The 16,076-nt window shown below is 40.5% G+C and overlaps 1 protein-coding gene across 4 annotated transcripts in view; it reads right to left on the reverse strand.

Moving 5' to 3' along the window:
• Window positions 1-4,485: 4,485 nt before the first annotated feature.
• The window catches only part of bnc2 (basonuclin 2), a 262,007-nt gene continuing 250,416 nt past the window's right edge, over window positions 4,486-16,076 (reverse strand). For 3 of the 4 annotated variants that reach the window (XM_036574807.1, XM_036574808.1, XM_036574809.1), the window contains one exon: window positions 4,486-8,664. In XM_036574807.1, the coding sequence (XP_036430700.1) occupies window positions 7,896-8,664 (769 nt within the window). In that variant the 3' untranslated portion in view covers window positions 4,486-7,895. Of the gene's footprint in view, window positions 8,665-9,804; window positions 9,879-16,076 lie in introns of all 4 variants that reach the window. The other variant, XM_036574810.1, reaches the window with a different exon arrangement.

Here is a 16,076-nt window from a genome sequence, read left to right on the forward strand (position 1 = left end):
ACAGTTCTTTAGTAGAAGTATTTTCATGCTCCAAAAACCGTGTGTGTCCATATAATAAGCCCCACCCCTCTGCCTACTTTCATTCCAGTTGCCTAGTTTTGTGCTTTGACAGTGGCTTCCATTATAGATCAATTAAATAATAAAATGAGATAAAAAGTAAATTAGAGATACTTGTAAGAGAGTGAGGGATCACAATACAGTTTTATATTTCCACATAGTTCCAAACATTCATTTTTGCCATTTTTGATATTGTATAAAAATGATCACACTCCTAGTTTGATTTATTTGTTTATTTATTTATTAGCATCAATTATTAATCATTCTGTTAACCTAATAATGTTATGTATCCATAATGCAGTTTTGTTTCGATCATGAGTTTGATAGATTGTTGGCTTTTCATGAGACATACAAGCTAACTTCTGTATTTATTACATACTGCAAATATGCTGGCTTCTGCATTTATATTATCATAAAAAAAAATATCTATATATATTTTTTCATGTTGTTGCAGATACACCATTAAAAATAACTGGACATTACAAAAGTTTGCAAACTTTCCAAACCCTACAAAAGTTCCTTTATTGCATTTACCTGATGAAGAACTAACTATTAAAAGGTTCTTCTATGGTATCCCTTCAAAGAACCCATTTTCAGCACCTTTATTTTGAAGAGTAAAGTAGAATGACTATGAACTCAATATGAACTGTCAGTCATATTGAACCTGTATTTGACCCTGACAGGCCATAGAAAGATAGGGCTCATTCCAGTACATCCTTAAATGACTTCATTAATCTAATCGTCTTCTAATTGGTCAAGATAGCCGTTTCCCTGGTGATTTTTATCAGGCGCTAATTAAAAGAGTCCGGTGAATGTGCAGAAACGAATATGCAGCAGGAGTGACTGACAGGCTGTCAGGAATCGACCCTGAATCTGGGCATGAAACTGCAGCTCGGCTACAGTAAACAACTTTCAGGAACTCATATAAGAAGGAGGAAACCCACTTTAAAATCAGTGTGCATCTTACAGGGAGAGAAAACACAAGCTCAGTGTGCCAGTGACTGATAAATCTTTAATATAAAAATTGTACAAGAATTCTGATACAAATTACAAGAGGTATTTGGACAAAATATGAATAAAATTCCATTTACATCCCAAAACCCTTATGCATTTTATGCAAAAACCATAGACAGTTATGATACAGAAGATACACGGAAAAGCAAAATCAATTAAAAAAAGGACCTTTTTATTTTTCCTTCCTCCAGTCTTGCCTAATGGAAAAATCCTGTTCAGGGCCCATACACTATTCATGAAGCTACCAATGTCACCATTGGAAAATCGAAGCGATGCAAGCTACCCCTGATGTAAATGCACTTTTGCGGTGCCACTCTCCAGCTGTAGCGAGGGCGCAGAGCGGCTAGGTGGGAACGAGGGCCGATAAGCACTAAACAAACAAGACAAGCACAGCAAACACCACCGCAGAACTCAACAGGGAAAAAAAGGTATTCACAAAAGATTTCAAGCTTATTTATTCTTTGCGGTTGGACGAAAAACAAAAAAAAAAGTAAATATTTTGTACTGACTTATGGTCATTAGTTTCTTTTTTCCTCTTCACTTTACAGACCACATTCAAATACCTTTATATTTTACATAAGAATGATGTCTTGCTGTATTTTGACTGTATAATGGTATTTTTTTAAGTACAAGACAAATCACATTTGACTACATTATCAAAGTTCTCTCCACTCTGCAGAATCGACTCTAACACTTCCATCTGTCTCAAGATTTTAAAAGTGTCTCCAAAAATGAATCCTCGCAATAAAGCAAAGCTAACTGCATTCTTAAAAGCAATGTTCCTCAATGGTTCTTGGCTCGGATGTACAGTTCTAGGAAATTGGCATTAACTGGTATAGAACCTTTACATAATGCAGAGGTTCTTTAACTTTAAAAAGGTTCTTGCAACATGCACATCACATTTACATCAATGGTTCTTCATGGAGAGGTTCTTTAGGGAACTAAAAGTGGTTGTTCAAAGGCATTTCTGCAGAGAACACCTTTATTTTTATGAGTGTGAGCATCTCTAGTTTGTGTCAAAGGTGAATTTAAAATGTTCTAAATTTCTGAATAATTAAATGACTAAGGTGTGAACAAAGTCATTCAAAGTGGTTTGATGTGAAATTCTCTATTTTAATTAACTGAATTCAGAATTATTCAGAATTATTCAGAGCAGTGGTGACAGGAACCAGACGCCTGAAGAGTTTAAAGCCTCTAAATGCTACATCACAGGAAGTTATTAGACAAAATGGTTATGAATACACTGGCTGATGTGGCTTGGACAGTAAATTACATGGCTATGTTTGCACTGTAGACATTGCCACCTACATCACTGTAAGTCAGTAATTTCCTTTACAAGGAACCATTTTACATTAAACCACACTGAAAGATTTTGTTTGCCTCTATATTGAAAATGCGTCCCTTTTACATTCAGTTCTCACTCATCCAAAAAGGTGAGATGATGCAGTTTTAGAAGGTTATATTGAGCACCATTAGAAAATGCCATCACTAAAACCAAGAGTCCACACTAAAACAGTAAGTGAAGAATACTGGTTTTCATGTGATGATGTTTTCTGAAGAACTTCAGAAATTGCCTATAATTATATGTATAGTCTCCCAGATGGCATTCATTTTTGCGATTTTATTACCATAAGCCATTTCAACGCTGCCGTTATCCAATGCCTGATAATCTTCAAATAACTGTAGAAAGATCTCCTCTCTGTGCTCTGTCCAAAATTCTGATATTCAGTTTTTCAAATGTGTTTGTAAGTTTCATGCATGTTGATCAATCAAATAAAGAACCAATGTAACATCTTAAAACTGTGCTCTGAAACTATCTAGTGTTTAGGCTGCCTCTTAAGCATGTGTAAACTGGCCTTTAATGGTCATTGGAGCGTCCGGCCCATTGTTCTTTTCTGTACTGATGCTGTTGTATCAGAGTGTCTTCAGCTAGTGGCCTGATGAAATATTAATGCCTCACTGAGGCTTTTTTTTTTTTTTTGCTGTAAAAGCCCTGCTCTGGGGACGGTGGGGGACAGTAATGGCCGGGCCACTCGCGTGGGCACATGAAGCCCTGGTGGTTTTGTCTCTCTGAGGGAGAAAATGGCTGGTCATTTCTCAAAAGCACAGGGCAGCGGGGGGGAAAAAGTGTGGGGGCGGCCGATTACTCTCCAGCAGCAGCAGGCAATCAGCAGGCCAGCCGAAAGGCCAGAGGAACCCTGGCGCCTTTAGCTTTCCTCTTCTCTCTTTCTCTCTCTCCCTGCTTCATTTACCGGCTCTCTGGTGAAAGGACTAAGCTGTATGAAGCTGCCAGTAGGCTCCTCTTAGCCCTTTTTAGGCCATTCTGATTCACTTTCAGTGTGTTAGCATAGATTTCATAGCTATTTACAGCTAGAATTTAACCCCATAAACTCTAAGAGGGTTTATATGTGGGTCCACATTTCTCATAACTGCATCATTTACACATCCGTTTCATAGAAGTTACTGAACCGTAATAGTTTTAAGGGTGATAACTGAACAATTAGCCTAGAGTTTAAGGGGTTAACTGCCAGCATAGACAAAGTATGGCAGCTAATCAAGCAGGCCAGAGTTGTCGTTCTCTCTCTCTCTCACTCTCTCACACTCCTGCTCGCTTGCTCTGTTTCTCTAAATGCAGGGAAGTCTAAACATTGGAACGCTCGATAGGAACGCTTTAAGTTGAGGGTTTGTGTGTGTGCTGATGCAGTTCCTCTCACCAGATCGTGTTTCGGTGCTGTAATGACTGTGGAAAGCCCTGGCTGATTCGCATACATACACTCTTTCAGGATTTTTTTTCTGTGAGCCACTTAGTGCATAACTAGCATTTTTTAGTATTATTATTTATTTATTTTACTCAGTCTGATATAAACCTGAACATGGGACATTTAAAACTGAAGTAAGTTATTAAGTTTTACTATGTTTTTCATTTGAATATGAGCCTTTTTCAAGCTGTAGATGGGTTATTGGCATGGATTTTTTTCCAAGTAATTTTGGAGCATTTCTATTGCTCTATTCAATGTTGAATTTATACAGTATAAGTATATACAATATATTGGAGAAACAAAAAGTTTTAGGCACCAAAGCAGATTGTTTAAAACCATGGGCTGCCAAGAGGAGAGTTTGGAAATGATTAAGGTAAAACACAATGACATGTATTGACATACATAAAAGCACTACTTGTAATAATGTTATTTTTATTTATTCTAGTAATAGAATAAATAACTTTTAATTGTAATTTTCTCAGAGAACTTTTGCACAGTACTGTATATTTTTATTGTATAGTTTAGAAGCTGTTTATAGCTTATTACTGCTTTTACATGTTTGTCTTTTACAGTCTTAAACCTGAATATGGGGTATTTTAAAAGCTGGGTACGGGTTATATGATTATTTGAAGCCAAATGATTTCATTTATTTTAATTTTTTTATTTTTTTCAGTCTCTGTAAATGGGGCTGAATATTTAAGCCAGTTTCAGGCCACCTGAATCAACTTGGCTTTAATTTTTTTGAGGTTTTAACAAGGTGTCAATGAGAGAAGCCTGTCTATTTAACTCTCCCTCTCTCTCTCCCTCTCTCTCTTTCTCTTTCTCTCTCTTTCTCTCTATGTGCCTCGTCCATCACCAGAGGTTAACAACTCCTCTTGCTGCTGTCATCCCGCTGGCCTGTTAGCGCTGTGAGTGCTGCACGCTCTGAGTAGTAAAAGAGTAAGTGTGTGTGTGTGTGTGTATGTGTGTGTTTGAGAGACAGCTGTCAGCAGTCTCCAGAGTGGCATACTCGCGCGGTCCTCTCTGAGAGAGTGGTGTGTTGAAGTGGGCGTCGGTGTGTGACTCCGGGGAGACGCCTGGCTTTCTATGCTCAATTTTCCACTCGCATGGGATAAACAGGCAATTACACCTCCTTTTATACACAGCTATGGCCGTCCCGTGAACTTTAAGCGTGTATTATTAGCCCAAAGTCCCTGTGGAGGCTCTGACGGGGGAAAAAAAGGAAAAGGGGGAAAGTGAGAGAAAACGGGGGGCTCGCAGGCCGAGAGGGAGAAAACAGAAGGGGAAGGAGGAAAAAAGGAAAAAAGAGGGGGGTCGGATGTCTCTGTGACACACACTTGTCAGCAACATTCACGTCTTTGAATGTAATGAAGTGACAAGTGAGTTATTAGACAGATCAGTGGCGGAATTGAGCAGATGCCTCCAGGTACTGTGTTGCAGCACATTTTTAATGATGCTCCATGTCTCTCTCTCTTTCTCTTCCTCCATTTTTTGCTCGCTCACGGCAAAAGCCCCCACCTCACACACTCCTCAAATCATATTGAAGTCTTTTAAATCAAGGAGTAAAAGGGAAAGGAGCATGTTCCCTCAGACTGGAGTATGCAGAACAGACAGCAGCCTTTCTGTCATATCATATCGTACACTCTTAAACAAAGGGGGTTCTTTGGTGAAGCCATTTGATTGTATAGAACCATGACAACTTAAAGAACAATTTTGGTGCTTAGTTGTGGTTCTTTTTATGTGTGCCATTCTAATTATGTTACATTTGCCTCCACAAGGTTATGAAAATCAATTATTGTTCTTATTACTATTGATGTCAACAACAGTACAGTCAATTACAGTCAATTTATGATTTAGTCTATGCAAAATAACATGACAAGATCATAACAAAAGTGAAAAAAAGGGAAATTCAAGCACACACAGTTCTTTGTAGAATTTGGAGAATCTGTATATAGTACTTAAAAAGGTCCTTATACAGCACCAATAAATCGTTCTTCTATTGATACAAGGCTTAGAACTTTTTTATTTTTGGTACTTCAAAGAACCCCTTTTGTATATGAGTGCGTAATATTATATGTTTCAAACTGGCATGCAGAAGCCCTAATGTAAATCATATTTCACTCAGTTCAGTTTGCTTTCAGCACAGATGTGGTCCGGAACGAGTTAACTAACTACTAACCAAGTTATAATCATGTATTCTAATAAGTGTTTTTAAAAAGAATTATTTCACTTTAAACTGAACAGTTACCCAAAATGAACCTCCACTGCATCATCTCTGCCATTTTTCCTTCCACAGATGGAACAGCTGCACACTCTCAAAAAAAAAGGTTCCTGAATGGTCCTTGGCTTGGATGTACAGTTCTAGGGCAAAAAATTATTCATCTAATCTTTACGTTATATAAAGTTCTTTAAACTTTAAATACATCTCACTTTTCCCTGAAAGAAAAGTGGCTCTTCTATGGCATTTCTCCAAAGAACCCTTCGTTTTCAATAATGTACTGATGAATACTGAACAACGTATTGAGGAACGAAGCTAAAAATGAAGACTTTCACTTCATTTGGGTGTTTGAGCCAGTCCAGGATTAAGGAACCACTTCTTTCGTCACAGTTCATAGTCTTTTTCCTTTATAAAAAAAAAGGCCTGCAGTTAGAAAATACTCCGAGATGGCCACTGCTTTCATTCTAGAATAAAATTTTAAAGAGACAAAACTAATTACGGGACACTCACTCACTAACTCTTGTATGATAACAGCGCATGCAGTAGAAAGATTGCCTACTTAACCTGGGAACTAATTGTGGGGATAGTACTTTACAGCCATTAACCCATATGTGTTTACTTCTGTAGCGGGCAGAAACTGACCCATTAATACTTATTCTCTGCAGCGAGATGGCAGTTATATTTAGTCACAAATCCTGCAGAGGAAAATACTTGTAGAAAGACTGTCTAGATACATGTAATAGGCTGGATTACTACATTTGTCCTGGTCAAACATGGGCCTTTATAGCTGTTTTCTTTTTTTTTAACTGAATGTTTGTGCAAAACTGGCACATTTATGCAAAGATACAGTAAATTTTCCCCCCTGGCACCGTAGCCATGAATAACTCAAACACTGCCATGTTGGAGACCCATCATTGCAAAGTGTTTTCCTTGTAATAATATTACACATCCCGCTCATATAGTCGCAAAGTGCAAAACTGAATTCCGTACTAAAGCTATAAAACATAAGAAAACGAGTAAAAGAAAAGTATTCAGGAGCCTGAAAGCATGCCAGCTCCCTCCGCATGTCTCACAAGTAGATAAAACTAGTCACATTTTTTTTTTCCTTTTTGTTCTCGGTTAAAAAGTGTTTTTGTTTTTTTCTTTTTTTCTTGTTTTTTAAGCTAATATAAATGATTCAAGCTAGTAAGATGCTACCTCTTCTCACCTACACTTACTTTGAGCTGGAAGTATTGTACTGTAACATAAAATCGAACCAAAAAAAAAATGGAAAAAAAGGAAGAAAAAGGAAAAGAAAGTAAGAGAAAAAAAGTTGCAAACGACCATCAATACAATTGTTTTACACCAAAAAGCCTCTCAGGACATTATTTACAAATTTAAGCCATTCATGCTTAGGTACGGGATTTCTTTTTAAAAGCTATCATTACACAAATACAACAAGGAGACTCGTTTTTCTCATTTTTTTTCTCATTATTATCATCGTTTCCGCAGGCAACAGTCACACACAAAGAGTCTGAGGAGCTTCTTTGGAGTTGGACGAAAATTAAGAATGGGGTGATGGGAGGGGGGGTAGGTAAAAGTTGGAGCTGTCTTGGAATTGCTCCGATGAAAGTTCTTCCAAAGAAGGAAATATGTCAAAAGGGCACAATGCTGATTCATAGTCTGCTTAGAGTTGGAAAGAGAACCTTTTTGAGAATTTTTGAAATAACACTGAAGTTTTTTTTTTTTTTTTGGACAGGCATTACGGGAGCACCCAGTCCACTTTTTTTTTTTTTAGCAGGAATGATGCGATAATGGTTTTATTGAGTGTGTTAAGCAGGGGTACGGACGGGGAAGGATAAAGTGGGCTATTCGACCATGTTGGAAAAGGGTGTGTTGTTTTTGTGCAGGTTCGGATTCTGGCTGTGCCTGTTCCTGCTGCGAACGGAGGAAAACATCATGTTGCAGCCGGGCACTTTGCACTTGTGCATCTCCCGCAGGTGGACAGTCTTATAGTGGACCCTTAGGGTGCCTTTGTTGCTGTACATTTTGTGGCAGATCGTGCACAGGATGCCCCCGCCCACGCCGTTATTACCGCCACCGTTACCACCTGACCCTAGGGACGGAGAGGAGGCGGGGTCAGAGGGCACAAGCACCTCCCCCCTTGTCTCTCTGGCCCCTCCTTCCTCGTGCCTGCCCCCCAAGTGACCCTGGCTGGCCTCGTCTCCTTCCTCGCTTCCCTCTAGGTCGTCCAACAGGATTCCCTCGTCGCTACCTTCGTCCGACTCATGCGAGGAATGCACGCTGCCACTGGACTGCACGCTCGACGTTGTGCTCAGGTCCAGGACCACTGCGTAGTCGTCATTGCCACGGTAACCGTCGCCATGGGGATACTCCGTGCTGACAGGAGACCCTGCCTCTTCGTTTCGGGCCATGTTTCGGTGAGCCCCCACCACCCCCTCCAGCCCCAGATGGTGGTGGTGGTGGTGGTGGTGGTGGTGGTGCCCACCCGCATAGATTTTGGCCAGAAACTCGGCACGGAGGTCCTTGGGCAGCAGCGTGAGCTGGGGGTCCAGGACGATGTCGTCCAGTTCTTTGGTCAGCAGTTTGCGGTGCAGGTTGATGTTGGAGCTGTGCCTGCGTTGGGGAAACACAGAAAGCAAAACGGTTCCAAGAACAATTTTGACTCCAAAATGCCAAAATGAAAGCTGATTGTGATTTAATGCCCTCAACTCTTTGATGCATACAAATCAACAGCAGTGAAACAAGCTGTACCTGCCACATGGTACTGTTTTCCTGCCCTTCCAAGTTTGTTTTTAGCAATGATTAATTGGTTGCTATGCTGACAGTGATGCTAATGCTAGGGCTAATAGCTTTATAATTCACTAACTGAACCCTAATCATACATTGCCTTCAGAATATCTGGACACCAGAGATTTACCTACTTCCGTTTGGAAGGTTAATAGGAGACACACGGAGACTAAAAAGAAAGGGGACCTCCTCCACTTATGGTTACAGCGGAGAGTGAGTGGCGCTAGCTCAGATAGCGACCCGCTAACGTGTTTACCCCTGTCAGCGCGTCTGCCGGCACGCTCAAATCCAATTGACTCTTGACTCAATTAAATACTCCAGCACATTGAATGGGAGTTTATCAATTGATTTGAGCTGTGGTAATGTGATAATCGAGGGGAACTGGATAGCGTATTAGCACTGACTCGGACAGCATTAGCACATTGACTCACGCCTGGAGGTGGCCTAATCGAGGCCCATAAACGTATCGTTCATGTAGCCCTCGCTTTAATAAAGATGGGCTTTTCTCTCACCCGAGTGCCATATCGCATAACACATGGGGAGACAGAGTGCCATTGAGCCAAATCAACTTCAGCACAAAATGTCTGATCATGCAGCACTTTGTCCATTCCAGTCCTCAAAACAGCATGGATCAAAATCAGTAAATATGAATTATCAATGTGTTTCATAGCAAACAGAAACAGCTTGAGCGCTTGCATTAAATTTAAGAACAAAAATGGGGAAATAAAACAACAACCAACAAAAATCAAACAAAAACACTCTCAACACTGCCAAACAGCAGTTGCCAGGACATTTTTTTTTAAAATTTGAACTTAAAAGTGATTAAGAGGAAATAACAAAAAAGAAAATTACATGGTTTCAAGGGTCCGAAATCATGGGGGTCCATGCAAAAGGGCAGTTAGGTAACTGAAATGGTAGCCTAGGCGTGACTGATAAATGGATTGCACAGTGTGTAGTAGAGCTTACCAGCAGTGCCATGGTTGATGCAGTCAAAAAGGGTCCCTTTTCTTTAATTATTTACTTCCCTATCCGACATTCTCCTGCAAGAAGTAAAAATACATTCAATATAATAGAGGGACCCTTTCTGTTCATATAGAGTTCATACGGCAGCCGGCCACCAGAGCATCATCAGCATTGAGGAGCATGGCGTATCCATTAGCTGTGGTTGTCAGCTACTGCGTTTGTTAGCCTTTGTGTGGGTGTGTGTTTGCATTTGGATGTGTGTGCGTACTTGGGTGTATTCACATGGAAGGCCTGTATCTGTGTGAATATTACATCATTGATTTTAAAATGGCTATTACAACAGTATGAACTGCCTTCAAGGTAACTTTTTAAAGATACACTCTTTTATTACTGTAAGGTGATACTCCCAAATGCCAGGCCCTGCTTCTGTTTTTATGTCTTTTTATATATAAATATATAAATATACTTATTTATTTATTTGTGCACAATGCTGTCGATGACGCTCTAGTGGGCGGAACCCTCATTAGCATACCCCCACCCCTTGAAACCACACCCTCACACTGCTCATAAGCTCTCCTGCAGTGGCTAACTAGCATCTGATGACTAAACAAACACACACACTCACATACATACACACACACACACACACACACACACACACAATATATACACTCTTTTCACAGTCAAAAGGGTTACAGTGTATTAGTACAAAATGTGGTAACACTTTGTTTTGGTAGTCTGCCACTGAATGTGCCTAAATATCTAACAATCACTCTTAAAGACACTCTAACCCTAAACTTAATCCTAAACAATCAAACTTTTTAAATTCTAATCCTATTCCTAAACCTGGTCCTAATCCTAAAGACTTTAAGAAAAAAACTGATTTTGACCAGATGATTTGTTAATAATTTGGGCATGTGTAGAACATTTACAAAACACTAGCCATACAAAGTGTTTCTTTATCTCTCACTACATTGTACAGTCTTAAAAAAATAAAGGTTCCTAACTGGTTCTTGGCTCGGATGTGTGGTTCCAGGAAAAACTTTTAATTGGTATAGTACCTTTAGATTATGTGGGGGTTTAAACTTTAGAAGCTTCACATTCACAAATCTTATTTACCAAAGTGGTTCTTCAGAGAAGCATCCACTGAAAGGTTCTTGAGGGAACCAAATGTGCTTCTTCTATGGTATTGCTCCAAAGAACCCTATTTGGCACCTTTACTTATACCCTTACATATACATAATACATGGCATCCATAGTTCCATAGTATCCATAGAACTTTTTAAGAAAACTGATATCTAGGAAAAAACTAAATATATGCTACTTTATGTCGTTGCGAGTAAGAATAAAAAGTTATGTTTTTAATATAATTTATGCATGAAAGGATCAAGGTATGAAGTCCTAAGCCAAAGCTGAAATCATGCAGAAAGAACTTTCTTTTTCAGTGTGTATCCAGTCACTTCATTTTCAGCACATGCTGTCCATGGACACTGAAAGGGCAGTTTTTAGCGCTGCACTGTCTCTAACCCACCATGCCAGAGCAGTTATCCTTTCATCTATCAGCGTTAGCCTTTCTGCCTCATTTCCCTCTCCCCTACGACTCTGTTCCAGGCCACGACCGTCTCCTCCCCTCCATCCCTCACTCTCTCCCCCACCAACCTCATCTGCACTCCCCCCTCAGCCTCTAATGTGGCAGCCAAACCAAATTGACAGGCTCATCTCTGCCCAAAAGCTGGAGGCGGCGTCTCCTGAGAGGCCATTTTGAGTCTGCAGAGGAGGCGGAGGAGGAGGAGTGTGGCTCCTAATGCGTCTTGTCCCGGGAACGTTAATCATCTTTAGCCGGCGACGGCCCCGCCGCTAAATGACTCGTAATGCCAAGTCGAAAAAGGGGGAAGGAAGGAGAGTCGCGTTAACCCGATGATGAGGAGGTGCTTTGTTTTCTTCTCCTGTTTTTTTTTCTAACCTCTGTAATGTTCAGATTGCTCTGGAACATTAGAGAACGTACTGTAGTGGGCCGATGAAGGTGGACATCATTAATCACCTTTTGTGTTTTACTGCCACCTTAACCAGCCTCCTTGGAGCTACTGAGAAGATTCCAAATACTAAACTCTATACAAACTTACTGACCATCAAAAGTCTGGCCATTTTAAAACATGTTTCTAATACAGACAATCATGTTTTCTTTGTCAGTTTTGTAGCTCCTTACCATTTTAAAGCCTGATCAGGTTTATTTAGAAAAAAAAATGTATTATCAGTGCCAGTATTTGTGACAGTGCTACATTGGATATAAATTCAAAGTCCTGTCCATTTTGCCTGTTTGTTGTGATCTCAAACATTTCAGATCTTAACCACCATTGGACCAAGAGAGTAGAAAGACAATAAAGAATATGTGCTTTCAACAGTGGTTTCAAAAACTATCAAATCATCATCATTATTTATCATCATTATTTTTTTCTTACTGAATTTGTCCCTTAACTGAAAAGTAATAATGCTAAAATTGAAATTTGAAATGAAGACAAGGTGTATATCCACACTTTTGATGGTCAGTAAGCTTGCAATGAGCTTGCACTGCAGCTGGCTGCACCCCTGTGGGTGAGAAAGGGAGGAGGCATCTCAGATATAATTAACCTTCACTCTCCCTGTCCGCGCCTGCTACTCGCATGGGGCTACCGGTCTGAACATTAGTGAACCACAGGGATCTGGAGCCAGGTACACACTCAGGGTCATGGCGACAGAAAAAAAACAGGCTCACTCTGAAATATAGCGAGAGGCGGGAGTAAATAAATAATCATAAATAAATAAATAAATAAAAGATAAGAGCCCATCTTTGTTTTAGGAAACATGATTAACGAGGATAATAACAGGCATGATTACTGGTTCGCTTGTGTTTCCAGCAGTTAATCATGCTGCTTCTCCGCTGCGGATCCTCACCCTCAACAATAAATATGCAATCATTTACCTCCGTGCGGCAGGAGGCCGAGGAGCATGTGGCACGAACCCATGCTGAACGCAGGAACAGCAGTGCAGGATGTTCAGCGGTATTGTGTTACTCTCTCTCTACTGTTACGCATTGCTACAATCCGGGTGTTCTACATACTCGCAGACTTTTCATCAAAGCTTGAATCACCAGCAGCGGCACCATTCGATTTTTTCCAATTCAGTAGTGGTGCTTTCTAACCCTGGCATTTATGTAATGCAGTAGAACGTGTGAAATTTTGTGGAATCTAAAACATAATGACTCACTCAATGCATAAATTATGTCATTTTCAAAAATATATTTGTGGCACCAATTTACAGCGTCTGCATTATTTCAGGTTAACACCCCACTCATTTGAGAACAGGATGTGCTTGAGAAACTTTAGACTTCCTGCTCAGAGCTCATTTACAAATCAGCATGTGGAGGGAGTCAGTTAGCGCTGCATTTAAGAGTTATTAATGCACAGATATACATTTAGCATACATTATTTGGGTGTTACACGAGCATTATTATTGTAGTCAAGTGTTTACTAACTGTTCTGCTTACAAAATAACAAATACAAATAAAATTGGAAATAATTTGACGAACATGGCTTGGTTCAGGCTGGTAAATTGCTCTTTACTAATGCTAAGCTGACACCCCTGATTTGTACTGTAAGTACATAACTGACATTTTACTGTGACAGGCCAATAGCCGATGAAGTGTGCGTCAGGCTGAGTTGTTTAGGGCTGTGATACGTACGTGCAGAGTTAGACACACAAACCCCTGGATTCCTCTGGCCGTCCTCCGATACCTTTCTGCTGTTTTAATACCCCTCAGTTCTCAGGAACAGCAGCTTTATAATACCTCCCAGATGCCATGAGGAATTTAACCGCCAAAAAATATGGAAACAATAGAGTGTGCTTTTAGGGCAACACGGTCACATCCAGGGAAAAAAGACAGCAAAAAAAGTGGGGCTCTGTGTGTTCACAGCAGCGCTCGTCCTTTCCTGCTCTGTTCTCTTGACCATATGTGAAAGCGCTTATGTTTTCCCAAGGAATTTATACACTCCTGTTCTGAGCGTTGGAGTCAAACTGTCACACGCACCTCCACTCGGAGCCAAACGCTGTGACAGGCCTTTCACTGCGGGTGAAAATGAGAGAGCTCTGGCATGACCTGAATATCTGTTTCGAGAATACAGCAAATATAGGGCAATACAGTGTGGTGTATCATCAAGTGCTGCATGTGCAATCTCAGTGAGTAAAGTCGGGGGTTATCGTACTTTTGCGGTTGTAGGCATCAATCACCGAATAACTTAACGATTGCTTCTTTTTCTTTTCAGAAGAGTGCCCCTGTACGTGCTGATTACAGTAGCTACCATGCAGAGACTACCTTTTCCCCCAGTGCCTCTGGCAGGAATCTCCCCCTCTATTTGTGCTAATGGATTTCTGTGCTGCTAAGTGTTTCCAGAAGGGACATTAGGAAGCTGCAGCAACAGCACATGCAAGTACAAACAGCAAAGCCCTCACAAAGAAGGTCTCAAAACACACGGCCCATCAAGAAATTTAAGGACAACTTGGCTTCTTTCGGAAATTTTGCGACTGATTTTCACTGTTCTCAATAAGTAAGAAAAATACCTGCAAAGGTTTAGTTAGCATGAAGCAGGTTTGTGCTAAGGTTAAGGTAGCATGAAGCAGCTATGTGCTAACACTTTCGCTCAGCTTCATCAAAGTGTCTTCCTTGGTATGAAGAGCAGTTTTTAAACAATGAATAATGATTTCACAGTATTCTTTTCCAAACTAGTGTTAAAAGTGTATACTGAAACTCTTTTGGCCCAAAGGTGGATTAAACACCTGAAAGGTTTGATTGCTGATGGGTGCTGACTTCACAACAAGGGAAACAATGTATGGCCTTTGGCTTTATTCCCAAGGTAGCAGTGTCGCTAATATTTCTCAGCTTTATAGCTTTTACAAAGAAAAAATGGCAAATATTCTATTGAAACACATCTTCAATATTGCTAGTTATTGCGAACCAGCAAAAAACATATTCATTTGTATTAAAATCTAGATGTCCTCAAAATATGATAGACAGTGTATGATGGTATACTTTAAAGATCAGCAGTAAAAAGGACAGAAGTATCAGTTGATCTTACTAGTGTGGTCATGTGAAAGTCTCCTATCAATCGTGCAGTCAGGCCATGCTGTGGTTTATATTCAACAGAATGTAGCTCTCTTACAAATCCTAATTTTAAATCTACTTGCGTTTGATGATGTCCCCTCGGGAAAATTAGTGAACGTTGATGTGAATGCACAAAGGTGTCATCTTTTCCCTGTTGTCTTTGCGTTTGTAAATGTACATTTGTATGCCTACTGATCTTTGTGTGCGTACCTCTTTGTTAATGCATGACTGCGTGCACTGGTGTGTGTGCATGTGTGTGTTTTCTGTGTGTTTGGGTGCATCTGTCAGGGTGTGTGCCCTATTTGCGTGCCTCTTCATTTGCGAATGAGACAGCAGGGCTGCTCATGCCTCGGGGCACTGGGTCCCCGCGGCCTTGTCAAAAGCAGCACGTTCAGAGCACCTTCAATAACGCTGCCTGTCACACACACACGCACACATACACACCTCTGCAATCGGCACAGCTGCATCAGGGTAGAAAGAACACTTGCACCTTGTGCATGAAAAACATACGAACATCCCTCCACCTGCCTTCCCCTGTGCTCCGCAGTCATTGGTGCTGTTTACAGTGTACTAATGAACGAACATGGCTGGGAACAGATGCCACCGCACTCAGGAACTTAATAAAAGCTTGTTTTGGAGAGATGGAGCGAGGGAGAGAGGGAGGGAGGGATGCTTGCATTGAAGGCAGAACAACTGAGCACCTCAGAGAGGCTTTTGTTTGCAAATTACAGTGAAGCGGGGGAGGACACACACTTATGCACAAGCTCTCGATCTTTATTATCTAAATAAAACTGTCACTTGTCACCAGAGAAGACTAGAAAAGGCAGGTTCTTATCTCCTCTCCATAGGAGTGAATGAGATGAATGAGGGTATTTTTTTCTTCCTCTAGAGTGCCTAAATGTGCCATGTGTCATTATGGTAAGGGTGGTGCTGTCTAATGTGCTCTGCTCTTTTACTAGAGATAAAGAGAGATGCATTTCACTGTGAAAGGGACGCTAAGTCGAATTTCTTTCTAAAACACTTTCACAGTGCAATAACTGTACCACGCAGGAAGAAAAGACTTAACTAAAAATACAAACTGCTTCTGTCCATGGTGGTCCAGGGAATGTTTTATGATTTGTAAATGAACTTACACTCTAAG

The sequence above is a fragment of the Colossoma macropomum genome, unplaced genomic scaffold (genome assembly GCF_904425465.1).
Source record: "Colossoma macropomum unplaced genomic scaffold, Colossoma_macropomum, whole genome shotgun sequence".
NCBI lineage: Eukaryota > Metazoa > Chordata > Actinopteri > Characiformes > Serrasalmidae > Colossoma > Colossoma macropomum.